The sequence below is a fragment of the Brachyhypopomus gauderio genome, chromosome 6 (assembly GCF_052324685.1).
Source record: "Brachyhypopomus gauderio isolate BG-103 chromosome 6, BGAUD_0.2, whole genome shotgun sequence".
In the NCBI taxonomy this organism is placed as follows: Eukaryota; Metazoa; Chordata; class Actinopteri; order Gymnotiformes; family Hypopomidae; genus Brachyhypopomus; species Brachyhypopomus gauderio.
In genome coordinates, this window is record NC_135216.1 from 17,698,682 (window position 1) to 17,720,701 (window position 22,020).

Below are 22,020 nucleotides of genomic sequence, written 5' to 3' on the forward strand. Positions count from 1 at the left end.
AGAGAAGTTTATGAGTAAAAACAGTGTGATCGTGTCATTAAAAGCCTGCTGTGTTTGTGTGAAGCGCTGGGTTGTGTTTAATAAACTACCGGTATGTACTGACTCACCTGTTCTAGGTGAGCAGACCTTCTGGTTCTTCTCCTGTAGTTTCACCCGATTTAGCCTCTTCACCTCCAAATACTTCTCCTCCAGTGTGATCCACTTCTCCTTCAGTGTGATCCACTTCTCCGCCAGTGTGATCTACCTCTACTCCAGTGTGATCCACTTCTCCGCCAGTGTGATCTACCTCTACTCCAGTGTGATCCACTTCTCCGCCAGTGTGATCCACTTCTCCGCCAGTGTGATCTACCTCTACTCCAGTGTGATCCACTTCTCCTCCAGTGTGATCCACTTCTCCGCCAGTGTGATCCACTTCTCCTCCAGTGTGATCTACCTCTCCTCCAGTGTGATCCACTTCTCCGCCAGTGTGATCCACTTCTCCGCCAGTGTGATTCACTTCTCTGCACTAGCACAGTGGCACCATAGCACACTAGCACAGTAGCACCCTAGCGCACTAGCACAGTGGCACCCTTGCGCACTAGCACAGTGGCACCCTAGCGCACTGGCACCCTGGCGCACTAGCACAGCAGCACCCTAGCACAGTGGCACCCTAGCACAGTGTCACCCTAGCACGCTAGCAGAGTGGCACCCTGGCACACTAGCACAGCAGCACCCTAGTGCACTAGCACAGTGGCACCATAGCACTCTAGCACCCTAGCACACTGCCACGCTAGCACATTGGCACAAGTTAATGTGTTAAGTGCTTTGCCATGACTCTCTTAAATTCATGATTTGGCCTATGTCAAGAGCAAACACACCAACACAAACACTGAAAGACTTGGATGTGCAGAGCAGTCAAGAATAACCAAAACAATGGACAACCTGTGATTCCTGAGTGAGCTGCACCTGAAGCTGATGTAGTCCACTTGTTTGCATTCTCCGTGTCGCTTCTGTCCACGTAATCTGTCTAGGGAGTGTATCATAGTGACAACGTTTTATCGGACAATGTCATAAACGCCACTTAGGGGAAACAGTCTGGACTGATTGCCTGTTTTTTTTTCCTTCCACCTAAGTACAAAGTGACAAACATTGATTTCCACGGCTCAGGAGAGCGATGTGGGGTAGATACCACCTTTCCGATAAGAGAGAGAAGCTCGCTTTAGCAGTCTTGGAGAGATCCGTACGGTTCCGAACCACACGCTACGAGAGCGCCCACAGGGACAGGCAAGCAGAGGACAGCTTTGCATGTCTTTCATGTAATAGATCTCTTGTAGGCTGCATCATGCCATTACTCCGCTCAAAGCAGGCAGTGCATGTCTGAACAGCACCGCGGGCCTACAGAAGAGGGGGGCGGGGCCTTGATCTTGCTGCTGAAAGACTGAAAGGAAACAGAAAAAGAAGTTATTTATCATTTTACAGACACAAAGGGAAACATGAAGCCTTGTTTATCGGTAGGTTATGTGTAATTTACAAATCCGAGCATTGAAATCACGTTTATTGTAGTTGTTTATGAGAACACACCACTTACCATTGTGTGAATTTTGAGTCATGTTGAAGACAGCGCAGGCTGCCTGTCTTTGATGTATTTATCCGAGCGTAGACTCATTCAGAGCGGACTGAGTGATGCGCTACTGTGTTTCACAGAGCCTTTCACCCTCTGAATAGCTGCAGTTCCCCCTCCACACACCACAGTATCAGGAACGAATTTCAATGTAAACCCTGTGGTTTAACTTAAAAATAACCATGTCAAAGGTGGCTAGGATTTATATTATCTTTTAATCCTTTAATTTTCATAAAAGACACCAAAAGAAACTTCTCGAATGAAAGATTGAAATAATAAATTATTATTTTAATTTTCTCCCCCTCCCAGCAGTTTGAGATGTTGTTTTTATTTTTTTCCCTTCTCAGCAATGGAATCCACTCATTTGGTTCTCTGAGAAGGTGTGTTTTCCAGTACAGTGCAAAGCACAACAGCTCTCACAGACGAGGCTCAAACCTCAACAACAGTCTTCCCAGATGTGATCCTCAAACCTCAAATACAACAGTCCTCACAGGCATGATCTTCAAATCTCAATAACACAGCAGTCCTCACAGGCATGATCCTTAAACCTCAAACATAACAGTCCTCACAGACGTGATCCTCAAACCTCAATAACACAGCAGTCCTCACAGGCATCATCTTCAAACCTCAAACACAACAGTCCACACAGACGTGATCCTCAAACCTCAATAACACAGTAGTCCTCACAGACATGATCCTCAAACCTCAAACACAGCAGTCACCACAGATGTGATCCTCAAACCTCAAACATGACAGTTCTCACAGGCGTGATCTTCAAACCTCAATAACACAGCAGTCCTCACAGACATGATCCTCAAACCTCAAATACAAAAGTCCTCACAGGCATGATCTTCAAACCTCAATAACACAGCAGTCCTCACAGGCATGACCCTCAATCCTCAAACATAACAGTCCTCACAGACGTGATCCTGAAACCTCAATAACACAGCAGTCCTCACAGGCATCATCCTCAAACCTCAAACACAACAGTCCACACAGACGTGATCCTCAAACCTCAATAACACAGTAGTCCTCACAGACATGATCCTCAAACCTCAAACACAGCAGTCCTCACAGATGTGATCCTCAAACCTCAAACATGACAGTTCTCACAGGCGTGATCTTCAAACTTCAATAACACAGCAGTCCTCACAGACATGATCCTCAAACCTCAAATACAACAGTCCTCACAGGCATGATCTTCAAACCTCAATAACACAGCAGTCCTCACAGGCATGACCCTCAATCCTCAAACATAACAGTCCTCACAGACGTGATCCTCAAACCTCAATAACACAGCAGTCCTCACAGGCATCATCCTCAAACCTCAAACACAACAGTCCACACAGACGTGATCCTCAAACCTCAATAACACAGTAGTCCTCACAGACATGATCCTCAAACCTCAAACACAGCAGTTCTCACAGGCGTGATCTTCAAACCTCAATAACACAGCAGTCCTCACAGATGTGATCCTCAAACCTCAAACACAGCAGTTCTCACAGGCGTGATCTTCAAACCTCAATAACACAACAGCTCAAACCTCTACTGCTCTCGTTCTCTTTTCAATTTTATTGTCTCTATTTAAAAAGACTCATATATACATCAAACAATATATACACTACAGAAAAAGGTTTTCAGTAAATGTGTATATCAAAGCGCAAATACCACATATATAAAACCATAACCAAGTGTTGCATCTTCTCTCGTGTCATTTTTTTTCCTCACAGTGTTTTCGATTTTAGGTTTACTAGGATCTTGTTAAAAGCGCAATCAGCAAGGCAAATAACAAGCAGCATTTTGTGGAGACCCCGTTTAACGCTCCGATTAGTTTGTGCAGTTTCTTGCCAGAGCCTTACTGTAGCGACATCTCCTACTACCTCCTCCACACTCCCTCTGTCAGAGACACAAATGCAGGGCTGATGCAGAGAATAGAGAAACAGGAGATCATAGTGCACTGGCAGTGTGTTAGCAACGGGATCACCGTACATCTGAGGCTCGGAGCAGAGGCGGGGTGCCAGGGAGACAGCTGCTCCCAGACCGTCGTGCAGCGGAGGCCTGGAAAGGGCACAGTGCCGCTTGCTCTGACTGAACCAATTGCTCTGTGCAACTGTCTTGCAACCCTAGAACTCCCCCAGGCAATGAGAACGCCAGGCCGGCCTACAGTGTAGTCGGTGCTGTGCTGCTTACCCACGGACCTACAGGACTTGGGGGATGAGTCAGTAGATCAGCGCATGGCAAACGAAGCTGTGCTGTAAGACTGTGTTTATTGATTCATTGAATGTATTGATTGTCGAGGTTGTTGAAGAGCACACAGACAGGCGTGAGAGAGCAGAGGCAAAAAACTGGGGCCAAAAAGAGAAATGAATGTTACTCCCAGCTGATGGGAAGGTTAAAACAATGTCAGGAGTTTATGAAAAGCAGGAAATGACACCCTGTTATCACAATCACGACCATGTTGGCCAATGAGAATCACTCGAGCTCCTGAATAAAAAAAAAAAATCCTCCTCACAATTCAAGGAAATATTCAGTAAAAAGATGCATGCGTCTGAATTGAATTTCTCATTATCTAGTGCTTTGCTGAGAAAGCTATAGTAATTGTCATTAATAATGAACTGAATATGTGCAATAAATAATGGATAAAAGTCAATTATGAACAGTAACCCAATAAAACAGGAAATAAAGCTGCTGGGGTCTGAGCTTCCTTGTTTTGTTAAAACCGGACGGCTCACTTTAGGTGATTTAGGAAACAATCAGATTTCCCGGAACACACAAATAAAAAAGTGGTAAAAAGATCATGTTCAGTCCCAGGATAGCTGATGCTTTTATAAAATGTAGCCCTGTGTGAACCTGTGCTTGACAACATTCGGCTGAACGCGTTTTTTCTTTAAATGTCATCTTATGGCTTGCATTGACAAAGCTTGGCCAGAGTTATCAATTTATGACCAAATTAAATATACTTAATTTGTAATATACAGAAGATGCTCAAAACACTAAATACCAGTGTTAGACCACCTGAAGTTATCCTGATGTCCCCTTCATTACATTAATATTATATAAATCTTATAAATGTTTGATCAAATTGATCTGCCAGCATAGCTTCAACAAGTGGATGGACTCCAACACGGGCTAAAATGGGAAAGCTAAAATGCTCAATTTTCTTAGTCATATAGTCTTTGAACTAATTAGATATTAAGACAGCTTTCTCGCATTTCACTCAAGTCCTATAAAAAAATCCATACTGAGGAAACACAATATGTGCCTCACAATACGTGAGATAACCCAACATGTGCTTTCTGTGAACAGAATAATTGTCAGAATGAGTGTCAGCACCTGAGTGCATTTGCAACCAGGGTCCCACGCCAGCTCAGCCCTGATATCTCCCCTCCAACACCGTGTGTGCTGGGGCTCCTGTCTGAACCTGCACTAAACTCACTGGCAAGTGATAAACAAGTGAAAATCTTCTTTTTGACATTGACAGTGTTCCAGAGGCCCTTTTTCTTTAATAACCAATTTATCTGGGGTGTCAGAAGACTGTAGCACAGCAGATGTTCAGCAACACCCTACTGCTTGGTCCTTCTGCATTGTTGCTACACTCATTATCATGTTGTTCTATGACTACGGCAGCCGCCGATTTCAGCAGGGCGGGGTGGTTTGAAGCCACTTCTGCAGCATATGTACATCACTTTGGAGATTTTCTAATGAATCTCATCCACAATAATGTAGCTTGGAAAGGAGACGCCAAGATCACATCAGCTTTGGCTACGCTGTTGAAAAGAGGAATTAGCCAATTAGTTGATAGGGAAGCATGAGCTATGACAGTGATGGGTTTGATAATGACACCAGGGGTTCCGGACAGAACCACCCAGTGCTGTGCACACTTTGACATTAGAGGAGATTACATTTGGTGCCAAGTCATTAAGGTAAGCTGTCAGTGGTTACTGCCAAACATATTAATCAACTGAAAGAAAAATAAACATGTGAACATCCCTGGTACATGGTAAAATGGCACTTTTGCTGGTTCCAGAGTTGATGTTGGATATTCCACGTAGGAGGAGAGCCCAGTCAGTGGAAACAGAACCAGAATGAAGTAGATGTCTTCACAGTGACACAGAGGCACCACTGTGTCACATCACGAGGCCGCTAGTTTGGTAACTCATTTTAATCGTATTGATCTTTGACCTCTTTTGACCAGCTGATCTCAATGGCCACCACTGCCCAGACACTAAATCTGATTAGCAGGAGTGACACTACTGCACCATCTGTTGGTATGCAGCAGATAGGGATTAAACAGAAAGAGTAAATTATGAATAAAAATAAATATCCAAAAAAAGCCTTATGGTTGAAAGGGTAAGGACACTTAAATCATTGCATGCATCATCATAGTAGACATGATTTATATAGCAACTTTATGTTCCAAATCAAAATGAATAAAATCATCTCATTTTCACAAATATAAATATATTTATGTACTGTATAATATATACAATAATTTGCCACCATGAACACCATTGGCTTTTGGGGAGGTTTGGGGGTGGGGTCAGAGAGCAGATCAGTAAAACTGTTGCTATGAATACAGACACTTTTGCATGGACAGCCACGTGTGATTGGCTGTGCTGTGGGTCCATGAGGAAGCTGCATGGCTTCTCTGTCAGAGAAGGTGCACAGCCCATGTGTGGACCGCCCGTCCATCGTCACCGTCAGTCCCTAGAAGCAGGGGACTCCCCTCCCTCCTCCAACTCCCACTGGAAGTTCTGCCCTGTCATTTGGTAGAACATGTTGTTGAAGGGTCTGTAGAACCGGTGCAGTCTGCGGATTACGTCCGGGTCTATTTTGGGGTGAGTTCTGCCCTTGGACTTGCCGAGGCACCGCGGTGTGCTGCTGTCTTCCGGTTTCTTCAGGCAGGGGAAGCCCTTGGTCTTGTTAAAGTAGAAGTGTTTGTCCGTGACGATGCGCTTGAGGCCCAGGAAGTCCTGCACCTTGGCCATCTCTCCGGCCGGGTCGGCGATGAGCCGCTCGCCGCTCACGAAGTGGATCTGCGAGAGCGGGAAGTACTGGAGCCAGCTCTCCAGGTGGAGCGCGTAGATTCCGATGCGCAGGGCGCTCCACGAGGCGTCGATCAGGCCCAGCGTCCGGTTCTTGAAGGCGAGGACCTCGAAAGCGGGGATCTCGGGCTTCTTGGAGAGAGTCTGCGTGTAGTCGGAGATGGCACGCGTCACGGGGTTGCGCACCACTATGATGAGTTTGATGTCCTTCGCCATAGAGTGGATGCGCTTCGGGGCGGCGTTGGTGACGAAGTAGCTAGGGGTTTTTTCCATGGTGATCTGGCCGTCCAGCGTCGAAGGCATCAGGTCCCTGCGAGTACAAGCCCAAAAACAGAGAGTTAGCGTGCGCCACGTGAGACGCCGCACCTGCACTACCATGATCCCAGCACGGCATAAGCAACTACCCAAAGACAGATTACATGCAAAACGAATTAGCATTTATTAAGTGGATTACAAGTGAAATAATTGTTTTTATCACTGGGCATTATGGTCGCAAAAAGGAATATACAGCTAATTACACCCGCAGAGTAACGCGGAAGATAAAAGCAGGAGATGAAACACCACGTGATCGAGCATGCTCAATGCTTAATTGACACCATCTGTGTTACTCCAGGAGCTGTTCTGAAACTTTAATAACGAGTTCACTGCATATCATTAATAGTCTGGTGCTCGGGGGGGTTGTTTCGGCATGTGTCTGTTCTAAGAGACCCCCCCCCCGTCCCCGTGCGGATGCGTGAGGGTGTTCTCCAACGTGAGCTCCGCTTGTCACTGGCTTCCCTGTCATCCTGCCTTTAGGGTGAACGGGTCCTTGCTGTGGGCCAACGAGCGATTAATTGCAACACCCTCTCTGATCACTTGTAGCTGGGGAGAAGCGTCCCGGCTTTCAGAGGCTCAGCGGTAGGGGTGGTGGGGGGTGGGGCACGGTGGGAGGGGCAACAGGGGGCACGTCGGTTATGTTCAACATTGACTCATGGTTCAGTGGTGTGGAGGCAGAAGTGGTTCATAAGTTAAAGGCCTGTGTAGAACACTGATTACTCACTCAATCTGTCTTGTGGTAAACAAGCTACATTACAGAAGGGTAAAAATTCTGTGTTTAATTTTAAAAAGTGTCTTACTCACTAAAAGTAACCAGTATTATATTATAATAGTATTCTATCCTTTACAATGTCAAACTTCAGCATGTTAACGGTATACCAGTGCAGGGTGATTTAAGTGTAAAACACACCGAATATTTCAGACGTCTCCAACATCGGCGTTCCCATTCTGGCACTCCTGCGCTCCAAGTCAAAACAGGTGCATGATCATTGATGAAGCCACATGCATATCACAGTTTCTCCATTAATGCTATGGGTGGACTAGCCTGGCTAGATGAAACACAGCATGTTCTGGGTCTGCAAAGTTCAGACACATCTTCAAACTTCAACGACTCAATAAAATCGCCAAGAATACACCATTATTTTAGCTCTGGCTACGCGTTTTCTATCTATTTTTGCGTGAAATTAGATTCAGACGCTTCTCAAAACATGCAGAGAACACTGCGGAGGGCAAGAAGACAACACTGTATGGTTTAGTGAACAATCTGGAAGAATTGCGTGTGCCCCAAACAAGGCTCCATGCATGCAGAATGACCTGATATTAGTAAATGGATGAAACAGCTACATTGGGAAATCAATATATTTATGATATAGAAAATAATTTTTCATTTGACATCTGTCAGTACCACACCAAAGTGGTAGTAACACAAACAAATCAATCACTGGGATGTTGGACACATTCTAAATGCTCTCCTCTCCTGGCCACACACACACACACACACACACACACACACACACACACACACACACACACAAACCCCAATCCACAGACCTCTCAGCACATACGGACACTTGCTCACAAGTGGCTTTGTAATTTCAGTTCTGTACCAGCGTTGCACTCCTGATGGGTAATTTCCCAGTGGATTACTCTTGGCTCTACGTGGTATAGAGCTGGGCCTACTTGGGCTGTAATGGGATATAAACCATATCTGTAGCTAGCATAGGGACTGGGAGTCGTAGCAGGCTACGTTCTCCTCCATCAGTGCTGCACCATTCCTCATTGTGGTAATGAACAGTTAAAGGTGTTTCACTCTCCTTTCAAGGGCTGTTTAAATTCAGTTGGCTGTTTAAATTCAGCAGTAAAGATCGGAAGATATCCACGGCTCCACTTGTACCTCGGACTGTGCAAGAAAGAACGTTTTAAGTAATAAAAGATAGAAATGAAAACTGAAATAATAAAGCCCCAACAAAGTGTCTTGGGACAACCTATGGACACTGCGCTGATGCCCACCGTCACCAGAAGCGTTCGGCCTCTCCAGACGGCATCTCCAGACAGACGGTTGGTGCGTGAGACGGTTCTCCTCGTGTACACACACAGCCTTTTGTTTCCGTCGTGCTGCAGTGACGCCGTGCCACTCATTACACGTGTAATTACTAAAATATGGAGATTACGGAGGCGATACCTTCGTTTGTGATTGAGGTTGAGCTCATTTTCACAGACAGAGTCAGTCATGGGTGGCGTACGTTTAAAATGTCAGAGGGACGGAGGAAGGCAGAACAGGAAACACAACCACGCGTCGCCCAATCAACGAGCTCGTTTTCTCCAGCTTCCTTGAGCTTTGCACTCAAGACAGAGAAAGAAGGCAGTGACCCCGCAGAGCAGGAGCGTGCACCTACGGGTCCTTCAGGTGGGCAGGTAAATAACGCACACGCGTCTGCAAAAGCTCTTCACCATCTGCTGTTTACATACTCACACGAACCACGTAACAGCCCATGGCCTTTCATTCCCTAGACCTGCCCGAGCTTGCATAACGCCTGCATACATAACTTAAGCACAATAACCCACTCCATTCCTCTTTAGTAAAAGTATTTTTTTGAAGGTACATTGTCAAATGAGACAAGCAAGAACATCTGTGCCCTAAGAAGTTTTATTATTGACCCAGAAAATCTTTAAAATGTCCACACACTCAAGATTGTGAACCCCCGGTCAGCAATAGTTTTTTAGAAATCAGCAAAACTATTTTTTACGTTCATATTGCTTTGAAGTAATTTAATTGCCACTCACAAAACTATGACCAAGATGTGAAAGGACAAGGTAAAATCTACACTCTAGTTTATTAATTTTTTTCAAATGAATCTACTCCCTGGATACTTTGCCAAGAGAGACTTTTTTAATCAGGGAAAACCTAAGTGCATCTTCAGATCCAGTGAACCTAAAGGTAACTACAGGCAGTCATTTGTCAGATAGGTGCAGCAGTTAAATAGCTGAACCGACGCTAATGCTGAGGACAAGGCGCTGGGAGGCTTCTTTATGAAGCAGCACATGCTGCCATTTTAAAAGCTTCATCAAGGAAACACGGTTCCATGTCACAAGTGCTGGTCTTATTCCTGCTGCTGTATTACAGCGAGGATAATCTCACACAGTGTCCCCTAATTCAAGCTCAGTGGGATTGAGCAGGGAATGTTTTACCATCAACTAACATATTCTTAATCCAAGTGCATGTGATTACTGAGGATTACGGTTTACAGCTATTAAGCTTTGTGACTTAAGAGTCGAAAATGTTGACGTGGCTTGGTCGCACTTTCACAACGTTATCTACTTTAGTATTTAGATATGACAGAATTCACTTAGACAGTTTATCTCCCCCAACACTGTCAACTAAATCAGAGGAAAAGACTCTTCTTCAATGGCAGAATGCAGCAGATTCTCATATCAACTGTCTTGATGCGTGGCAGCTGTGTGAAGGGAGGCAAGCAAACCCGTTCTCAGTCTGGCTACAAGAACACCCCTCCCCCCCCCCCCCCCCCCGTAACACTGCGAAAATTGTTTTTCTTTTCAGCTGTTCGCAAGCCATGAACAATGTGAGGAGACTTGGAATAGCACAACACCTGTAGCAGCCTGTCATGCAGTCTCTATCTCCAACCAAATCCCCTCTGAGTCCTGCTGGCCTGACTGACGCCTGCCAACACAGCCGTCTGGAGAGAGCACGAGGTGCGGGCGCCCGGCCCCCTGCGGGAAGGGCCCGATCCGCTACGCCGCAGCCAAACTGTCTGCTTCAACAGAAGAGTTAGGGAGGAGAGCCGAGAGCTGGTCCAGATCAGACCCTCCATTCCTCTCCTCTCCTCTCCTCCACCACCTCCACCACCTCCACCACCACCACCACCACCACTACACTTCAGATTCACAGAAATGTTTATCTCCCTCTTGGATGTGGAACATGATGAAACAAAACGGGCGAAGAAAAGGAGGGGGGGGGGAGCATTTATGGATCTCTGGAAGAATCACTATAACCCTGGTAACTGCTGCGTGAAACCACCCTGTATATCACCTAGTAAATTAGCTTGTTTTCGCTTCCAGTGTGTTAAAATTATGAAAGAAGAGGTTATTGGCGCCGAGACACACCTGTTTATGAATGCAGGAATCCTGAAGGGGCTATGCGTAAAGTGGGAGGGGTTACCTCCTGTTTAATCACTCACTGGACTCCAGCAATCCGACACTCATTTGAATATTTCTACAGCTTCATCCCAACATTCCACCCATATGTTGTTTACGTCCCCCTGGACGGGCAGCTGAGTGGACTTCAGGAGGACTTCAGGCTGCACACATACTATTTGCTCACAACAGCTCTTGACAACCCATGATTACAAAAACAAGTAGCCGCACGGCGTGGAGCAGCGCAGAGCAACGCGGTTGAGTGTGGAGGCAGAGTTATCCCTGCACCTCTCCACCTGTTCACTCTCACTGGAGACACTTTATTGGCATTAAAAATAAAGCAGTGGCCGTAATTGCCAGTCATACCTGTAGACCTGAAGCTGCAGCCACATTTTACATCCCGAGATTCGCACGCATCTGCTTCCCTTAAGCAGAACCGATTAATTCGACAGATCAGATGTGATAGATTTTATAGCTCCAGAGGAAAAAAAAAACACAGGGGTGAGCAATCATCCAGCTGAGGAGATTTGACTGGTAGTGGCGGCCGATTCAGCGCTATCTGCTTCCTCACCACAGGCCTGGGTGTAAGTGACAGCAAACGAGGGCAGCCATTAGCGCATGGGAGAGTGCGGAGGTGCAGACACTACATCCTGCTGGAGCACAGAGCACAGGCACCGCCGCCCCATCAACAAGCTCCAGGAGGTTGGCATCAAGCGAGATGCCTATCAGGCTAACCTTAACCTTGCCTTTCAGGCTAGCCTCGCCTATCAGGCTAACCTTAACCTTGCCTATCAGGCTAGCCTCGCCTAGCAGGCTAACCTTGCCTATCAGGCTAATCTTAACCTTGCCTATCAGCTAGCCTCACCTATCAGGCTAGCCTCACCTATCAGGCTAACCTTGCCAATCAGGCTAACTTCGCCTGCCGACACCCTGAGCTTGTAACGATAAATGACAGCAACTGTGCTACAATGTTGCACAGGCTCAGCAGCTCTTTGTTTTGAAACAGAGGTTTTTAAGATTTTTTAAAAGTGTGCACAGCTGAAAACCAGATTAAAACCAAACCTATGGGGATTTTGATAAAATGAGAAGGTATTTTTCTTCACATTAATGATTACTACTCAAGTACTCCATTCAATCATGCGCATGAGGTATTTTTCTAAAGACCTCCATTACCAAGGAAATCTACCATATGCCTAGTATCACTTCCTGGGTTGCAGCTGGTTGATTGGAGGAGAGCAGAGGTGTTAGACCAGCAGGTCCTGACATTCGCTTGAGTCAGCATCCTGGGACCCAATTTGTCCACAGCACGAATAACAGCCCAGCACAACAGGAGGGGCGGGGTCAACCGCGGCACCGCTCACTCATTGGCTGTCAGCTTGCTACCAGATAACAGCACCACATGGCAAGCCTGATCACCACCATCAATAAGCACTTTGCTGTGACTGTCACAGGAAGCAACAGCGATACCACCATCATTGTGCTTTGTGTCTTTCAGTTGAGATTTCAGCTTTTTTGGATATAAAGCTGAGACATCGGGGGAGGGTATCAGATGTGTAGAAGGTCCCGTTCTCCACCAGCGAGACGAGCACTGGCCTGTAGCGTCTCTGGAGTTTTTACACATCCCTGTGGCACTTCATCCTTCACACTCATCGTGGTGATCCACTTTTAAGGTCAGCGTGGAGCTTGAACATTTTTACTTAAGTGCAGGTTTAGCAAGCGATTGATTTTTACTCCACTGTTTATAGAGTCGGCCGCGGGAGTAGACGTCACTTATGAAGAGACTCCACAGCTATGAGGGAGAAGTGGTTGTTGGCCTGTGTTTCTCCTCCCTTTCTGTTCCCTGATTACTTCCTCACACAGAGGTTCTGTGAACTCCCAAAGCACCACCACCTCACACTACGCAGTGTCAACAGCTTGGCTCTATCATAGACAGGTATGAAAAGAACGTACCTAAAATAGGTGAAGCTCTTCTGCAGTTGTACTGACTCTGCTGTGCATTTTGGTTTTTCGTGTACAAATTTGCTGAAAAATATTCTAAAGTAGTACTTTTACAGAAGAGTGAACATTTATAAACAGGGCTGCACAAATAGTTGAACTACTCAAATAAAAAAAGGCGAAATTTACAATTAGGGATGGAATTATATTTTGAAATGTTTTGATCTCTCTGGATTTTGCAGTTTTATGGTTTTTTTTACTTGATATTATTAGACTATAGAAACTCCATATTATTAGACTATAGAAACTCCATACGGATTGATAAATTAGCACAAATGTTAATGTAATTACATAAGAATAATTGACTGAATTTGGAAACAGTAAACACTTGACATCTGCATTTTAACAGCTACGGTGTTCAACATTACACAGACCCAGATCTACCGGCTTCATGTCACTAATGCTTTAAGAGATGGGATTCTAGCCCTAACCCAGCCACGGGAGCAGGCCAGAGAAAGGCCTTAATCCACGGATTAACTTGAGAAAAAGACATTACTGTGGAGAACGGCACTGAAGACGAAAAATAAATGCTTACCAACTCATCCGTCAAACAAAGCTCGCGTGTTCCCCGCCACCCCTCGCCGGTGTGCTGTCCTCAGATACGTTTTAAGGGCAAAAACTATTAAAGCACGGGAAATGGAGTGAGGCGTCGGCGCTTGGGGCTAATGTGCATACACTGTTGTCGTTCGTCTTTTAAATGTCAGAGCCTCTTTTATAATCTGGTGTGCGCTACATCTTTAAGAGAGCGTCGGCGGCGTACAGGGTGACCCCGTGCGCGCAGTAAGGCGCGGACACGCTGTTTTGTATGCAGTACCAGTGTCTTGCTCTCCTCGCTACTGTCAAAATGATGCGTTTCAAATGGAAGAGGATATCTCCACAAGCCAGCCAGCATCAGGGCTGGAGCGTGGCAGAATGAAACGCGTTTAGTATACAAACTCTCTAGACCATATTAACGCCTATATGCCCGTTCATCAAAACAAACGGTGAATTTTAATTCCTAAAATTTCTATTCTTTATGGTGTTAGTAATTACAGCGTCTCTTCACTGAGTAATCCTTGATTTAATACAACTATTATGTAGGGTCGCTAAAAGCTTGACTACGGCAACGTTAGACACTGTGGAGCGCTGACCCCACTGTGCTGTTTGCTTCGGAACATCTGGCGTGATAAAACGACACTGCTGAGAATGTTCTAATCACGTACAGAGGAGTCTAAACTGCTCCATTAAGGACTAAGCCGACCTGTTACTGGTACCGCTGCTATTCCACACTGCGCATTTGTGCGCGCAGATAATGCAACATTAAAAAGCGCAACACAAAAAGCATTAAACACAGACGCGGCGTGTCCGCATATAATACACCGTAAGGATTTATGTTTTGTGTTTTTCACGAAGAACGCATCGAAAACGTTCACCGTAAGCGTCTAAAAAGAAGCGCGAGCCGTGCGCGAGGCGGTTGTTTGCAGCTCTACAGAACCAGAACCCGTCTATAGGGATCGGGCTGTAGGAGGCGCGCGGCGTGGAGTGCGATTGGTTCCACTGTGCGCTGCCAAATTGCGCAGTTCAAAAGCGCCAGACTGGTAGTTAAAAAAATCCGTCACACGTTCAAATGCCGGATGTTTGTCAATCGGATATTCCCCACAGCAAAGCTGCTATCATAAAAGAATGTTCACTACGTTCTGATAAAAAAAGTGCTGGCGTTTAAGGTGTGTTTCAGTTTATCAGCGACTTCTTTTGAACTAGCGTCTGTGAAAGTCATCCAACTTGTATTTGAAATAAACTCCTCCCCTGAAGGGCAGTGTTATTGTGGTGAGGACCATCCAGCTTTTAATTACAAACTTCAGCAGTTACGCAAACGTAGGATACGCTCATGCTCATTTTAAGCCACTCATTTGTCATAAAATCTCCAGCAACATATGGAGAATAACTACTGTTTACTTCCGCTGGCCACTTTGTAAACGTGCATCATTAATCTCTGTCTCCTGTGAGCCTCGTATGCATAATCCGCATAAGCACGACAACTCGGATGATGGAGTGTCTAAGAACGGACTGCGCCAAATGATGACATTAGTGCCGTGGTAACACTAAAGCCACGCCATCAGATCAGGGCACCACATCACCAAGAGCCCAGGCTGATGAAGAGCTAACCCTGATGGTAGAACAGGAGACCAGTGAGGTTAACAGCGCTGTCAAAACAAGAGGCCTGAAGAGAAATGGCCTTAACTAGCTCTCTCAAATGACCAGACAAGCCCTCTCCTCGTCCTCCGAGGTCCGTGTCTCACTAATAGTGCTCTGCCTCCCATTCACGGAGCGCTTTCATGCATTTTTCATGATCGCAAACATCAAAGAGCACAAGATGTGCAGTCCAATTTCACTACACAGACAAAGGCTGTTTATCAGACCCAGGACCCTGAATCAAATGGTCAACAGAATCAAAACAAGTGAGTTGCAGTAGGCAGTTGAGCTGTTGATTGTAGGAGGTTTGTTAAGGTTTTAACCACTCAAAATAGCTGAAGTTAAGCACTCCATCAAATATTTTGAGATGGGTCTCTGCATGGTTTTCTCCTCTTGGAATTAGTCACATTTTGAAAGGTGACTGCTGATCCCAAATTACACTAATCCACATACAATCTCTTTATGTCACTCATATTCCAACGTGAAATTCCCCCAGACTCGATCCGCTGGTGCGGTGGAGAACAGGTGTAGTGGCAACTCTGGACTTGGCTTCATGTTTGGCGTTTGCTTCTGACCACCAGTCCAAATCAGGAGCACCAGATGCCATGGAAGAGCCACCAGCTATGTTTGGGATAAACTCGTCCACAATAATGAAAAGTCCAATATGAAACAACACTTTAAATGACTGGGAGGTCCGGCACCGATCCTGCATGATGTGCCCAGTTTCGTACTGTAAGGGACACGCCGCAGTGCGCAGGTTAGTGCCGAATGCCAGTTTGAAGTGGCCACATGAGAAGCACATGCATTCAATGACCGTGCTGTTGTTTGCATGCTCCAACCTGCTGTGTACTTTCTAGTCAAACTTTATTATATCTGTATTATATCTGCATTATATCTGTCCAAGCAGCATGTGGTGTCAGCTCAATAACAGGAGATAGAAGACGGAGAGTGAGACAGACAGAGAAAGGGAGAGAGAGAGCCAGAAGGAGTGAGACAGAGAGATACAGATGGAAAGATAGGAAGAAGAAGAGAGACAGAAAGGGGGAGAGAGAGACAGAGGGAATGAGAGATACAGATGGAGAGATAGAAAGAACAAGAGAGAGACAGAGAAAGGGAGTGAGAGACAGATAGGAAGAGAAAAAAAATCATTCTTTATCTTTAGAGAGTGCGACACAGAACATGCCGACTGTGAAATGACTGTCCCAAGTCATTGAACAGTTCACTGGATCACAGTGCTGGTGATGGATCTAGATATATTGTGTAATCCTAGGATGGATCTCAATGCAGCCCTCAGATGGTCTAGGGCCAATGAACAGCTTGTTTAAGCACTTCCAATAAATCACTGTACACATCTTTAATCTCCCAGGCAGAGGTAGTCCGCCATTGTGTGCGATTCCACCATAAACACACACCACAAAGTGCAAGATAATGATTTATACATACACAGATTAACTTGTGTAATGTACACTGCCAAAGGGCAAGTTCAAAAGAAAGCATGCCAGCATTTATGAGTGAAATAGAGCCCAAATATTAAATCATCTTCCATGGTGAATTTCCTGTATCGGTTTTAGCAGTAATGTTAAATATTGCACTATTCTTGAAGTATCTCTTTAATCAAGACAACTTTTCTGAATGAACTCAAATTGCACCTCGACATCCGGCAGGAGCTCAAGCTGCCGTGGCGAGTTATAACTACACAACGGCAACGCTGGGCCTGTGATGAAAAATGACCAGTAGCTCAGGGTTAAAGCACTACTCAGTATAAATGGTAGTTTCTAACTAGAGCTCAAATAACCTATTCCTATCATTGTTGAATGGGGAAAATTACACCCAATGGCAAAGCTACAAACACTAGCCATGTCTGATTTTTAAAGCACCGTATTTTAATGTACTATTCACAAAGCTAGATTAATATTCAATGTATTTATTCAGACACAAAATAGTAATTTCCACAGTAAAAAAATAAAAGCCTACATTTCCAGGTGTCACAGGTATTATTTGCAGGTAGTTTTATTTTGCCACCATCCAATACCTTCACATGTAAGAATGTTGGGTTTTTTTTCCACATGCAATTTGAACACAGGAGGGAGCAGCTGTGGCCGGCTGCATTTGGCTATGGGATGTGGAGTGAGGCTGGAACCACAGCGCCGAAAGGGAGCAACATCACACAGCACCGCCTAACCAGAAATAAGATACTTCTCCAGGCACTGATGGAAGAGCCTGTCCTTCCATCCCCAGCTGCACAGCTAACCTTGAAAAAGCTTAATTTAGGCAGCCTGACAGAAGGGGATGAAAAATTGTACTTTCAAGCAAGTTTGCCATTATCACCTAACACTACATGTAAACAGGGGCCAGGGCCCTGGAGAAAGTTTCACAGCAGCAGGATTTACCTCTGTAAGCTTTGTCCTGTTTGTAAGTGAAGTCCTGAATTTGTCTATGTAATGAGCCAATTCATGTGGGTTCGTTTGCCAATTAAGATTGCCATTAATTAAATTAATAAAACTATGTGTTTAATGAGATTTGGTTATTATTTGAACACCATTTATCATAAGTTCTACAAAAATCAATGAGTGCTTTCTGTGCAATAACAGTGATAGGGACAATTTTTCAAAATTATAGATTTACATAAAGAATACTTCCATTCAATTCTTTTAAGAAAGTACTTTTGAGTTTATTGTCTGTTTGACGTGCCTTTGGTTACCGTGCCATTGGTTAGCGTGCTTTTCTCTTGCTAATTCTGCATGAAGGAATGTGAAAAACACAAGAGCCCTTGTGCCGACTGACAAACAATTTTTTTCCCCCTGCACATACACAAGTCCTGATTAACCCATGGCGGAAGTACTTAAATGTCAAAGTGTTTACAGAAAAGCTTTCATGATTATTCTATCCTTCATTGTGCTGATGCTTAAACTATGTTGTGTTGCATTATTTTTTTATAAAAAGTGTTTTATACATAATTATCAGACAATTATAAATGAGCTTAACCTGTAGCCTCGCCACTACCCCTCTGCAGTGTGTGAGGACTGACAGACGTACACCCATTTAGTTGTCCTTGTCTGGTTTCATTTCAAGGCTGGTGTTTCATTCAGTGTGATGAAGCCAATGTTGCTGAACCAGCAACAGATAACACCAGAGTTTGCATACTTACCATATTCGACTCACCAATAGACAGAAACTGATGCAGAGAAAACAGGCAGATTGCAGAGTAGCAGACATCATCGTTTAGCTCATCGAACCTCACAACCCACATCACGGTCAGGTCACTTAACCATGACTCAATTTACCCACACCTTCTGCTTAGTAGATGTATATATCACATGGTCTGATTTCTACCTCTTAGCTAGATCATTTAACCTTTGTGGAGGGTGGAGGTGCCATAGCAAAAAAAAAAAAAAAAAGATGTACCTCAAGTTTCAGTGCTTGGTCCATTCCTGTCTTCAATATGCACTCTTGGCCTAATCATCTTGCTGTATAAACTGTCTTACTCCTGCTTTGTTCATACACTGTCATCTCACTCAATTGGCTCCCTGTTGCTGCTTGCATCACACTCAAGTCACTGGCTTTAAGAGCATACAGTGGTGTAGCTTCTACCTGCAGGTCCTGCCTGCTAACTGTCTGGAGAAACATTCACCGTGAAGCAGGAAGTCTGTGGGTGGGACCAGAACCCATGTCTGCTTTAAGGATGAAAGTTCCCCTGTTCAAACACAAGGAATGATGAGCCAATGAGGAGTTCAGGCTGCAGTTCTGGGCAGACAGATAAAAGCAGAGAAACGGAAGACGTTTGCGTGATTATTCAAGCTTTTCATTATTTGAAACCCATTTTATGACTGTCCGAGTACTTCCTGAGTCATGACTTCAATATATTAATTTAAGTTAGGGGTTGAGAGATGTGTGTGTGTGTGTACATGGACTAAGAAGACAGACAGAAAACACTCCAATAGGTCATACACTTATAGGGCAGACAAGCTCCAGTGAAGCCCAAGTTTGTACTGACATGTGGTCATGATGGTCAAGACAAAAGCTTCTAGCAGACTTAACAATGAGTTAACAGCATCTGAATGACTGGGGTATTTGCGGTAGAGGACATGAGGGCCTTAACATGCAGCTAATCCTTTAGACATCAATTTGTGTGTCCCAGTGGCCTGTCCTGTTGTGGCATCTTGTAGTCTTACGGCGGGCAACTGAAGATTAAAAAGCAATAAGCACGATGGGGAAGTTACAGGTGTCAGTAACAACGACCCAGGTATACACTGCATATTGTACCTTTATGGTAGTGTGTGTCACACCTTGACTGAGGGTGACCAAGGCACCTGGTAGCTAAGCCATGTTCTAAAAACACTTCCTGTCTTTCACTTAGATCTCAGGGAGCAGAGATGATTTACCTGAACTTTTACAGCAGTTTATCTGACTCCTAGCAGATGTTTGAATATACTGACCTGTTCCTCTTCGTCATGTCACTTTGAATAAAAGCCAAATGAATACACGTATACATAAAATGTAAATTCTGGGTGCCTTAATAAGCAGGCACACATGAAAGGTGATGATTATCTCATAGGTATGTAGCTATAAAACTCAGGGCTGGTTTCCAGAACACCAATTCAGTGTAGCCATAGTCTAAAATATACTTTCAGCCTCTCAACACGCAAAGGGAACAAAGTTAGCCGAAAAACATAGTTATTATTTTTGATTGTCATCATTAGTTATGATATTCCACAGAGCAGCTCGAGAGGTTTCAGCTGCAGTCATAAAGGACTTTTTTGTTGAATTCTCCCTCCCAGCATACCTGAGCCAGCTGAAGAATGTTATGAGCAGATATTTTTGTCTTATCTGACAGAAACATCATATCTCTAACCGCATTTAAGACAGAAGCTGTATATAAAGGAAGTGCAATATTTCTTTAGCATAGTCATAGTTGATAGTCTCTGCATGTTAGCATCACGTGTTTTCAATTATCATGTATTTACATGTAATTATTTTTAAAATTATTTATTTGTATGTAATGTGTGAAGAAAAAGAGAAACCCTGGTTGATCTTACTGGACTTTGTTTTCCTCGACAGATTTTCACATTTAATAAACCATTTCACAAAATCATAGGAATATATAAACATTAAATGTTTTATATAAGAAAACTAAATTAATATAAGAATAAAAATATAAAGGTGAATACATGCATATATTCCATATCATCACAGACCCTCCTTCTGACAGACCTTCCTCACAGACCAGTTTTAACTCGTCTCTCCCACGACGTCACCATAACACTAAACATAACATTCAAGCAACTTCAGTGTCATTGAGGTGTTGTTTTTTTTTTCGTTTTATGTGCAAGATTTCTAAAGTGGCAGAATGAGATTCATCTGAATGGCAGAACCAGCGAATGTGAATTAATGTCGCACTCCAGGAGGGTATGATTGATTTTTGTTTGTTTTTCGTCTGGGTTACACGTTTCTAACTGCATAAGCTGTTGCATGCCTTATTCAACCTTTCATTTGTTTTGTGAAACAGGACTTCATTTTCCACCACCTTTTTTAACACCTGTTCTCTGACTCTGCTGTCTTGACAGGTGCTGCTCCATGGCTGCTGGTTTGAGATAAACCCTTTTTGGGGACATTAAAATGATGAGATTAAAGTGGGGTTAATGGTGTCTCTCCTTTGCACACTACCTGAAAGGTGGAACAGCCCGTGTCATCACATTAACGGAGGAAAACATCTCATCGTCAGTTTCAATGCTGACACACCACTCACCCCAGCTGTAGAATGCTTATGGGAGTTTGCACTAATCCTCAGACCTGCTTATCAGAAGGGAACATTTATGACCCCGTTTGTCATGATACCTGAACAGATACGTCTATCAGTCCCAGGGCCGAGTCATTCCCTTCCCATGATGCTCTCCTTTGAATGTGAGAATCCTGGGTAAGTTGTCATAGTGCATATTGAGGTGAAAGTTCAGGGGGGGGTCCTCCACGTCCGAAATTTGAGCTCATAATGTCCTCCTGATTTATAAAGTTCTTCCTTCTTCTCTAATGAGCCAAGACTAATTTAACCAATTTCTTCCTTCAGGCTTCAGACACTGCGTTGAGAAATTAGCCCAGTGATTAGAGATCCATTGTGCAAAACACCATTTTTTATTTTATTTTTTAAGAAAATTCATCTGTCTCATTCTGTCATTTCATCAGCATTCAGTTAAACCTGATCAAATATTTTCATATGCCTGACTATGTTGAATTATTTTAGTTATTTTAATTATTTAGTGTCCCATACTGTTGCTACTTCAAAGCTATTAAGCAAAGCTTTTTTTAATGGGGGGGGGGGGGGGGGGGGGGGGGGGGGGGGGGAGGCTTAACACACTGTAGACCAGACATTTCTGTCCTATATCCCAAAATGGAGGGGTATTTTTGTAAGGTCAGCACTAAGCAGGCAGGTACAGCTTTGATTGATTGATCTGACACTGATTGGACATACAGCAAATGCATCTGACTGATCTACAGCCAGTGCGTCCCGAGATGAATCAGGACACTCGGGACTGAAGAACTCCTCAGCCTCCTGGTCTGGAGGAGAGCCATCAGCATCACTCCGTCATCCACACAGATGACAACCTGTTCTGGAAGACATGCACTAACCTGTTCTTGAACCTAGGACCATCTGGCACAAGTGGTACTCTGTGGAGGCAAGCTCTGCGAGATGAATGCCCTCCATTGATTGCCAAGTTTCACAATGCCCCCTTTTGCTATTACAGATAA

General features: G+C 44.4%; 1 protein-coding gene across 1 annotated transcript in view; it reads right to left on the reverse strand.

Annotated features, from left to right (window-relative positions):
• Nucleotides 1-3,165: 3,165 nt before the first annotated feature.
• hs3st4 (heparan sulfate (glucosamine) 3-O-sulfotransferase 4) overlaps nucleotides 3,166-22,020 on the reverse strand; it is a 65,529-nt gene continuing 46,674 nt past the window's right edge. The window contains exon 2 of the mRNA XM_077009261.1: nucleotides 3,166-6,955. Coding sequence (XP_076865376.1) covers nucleotides 6,301-6,955 — 655 coding nt within the window. The 3' untranslated portion in view covers nucleotides 3,166-6,300. The remainder of the gene's footprint in view (nucleotides 6,956-22,020) is intronic.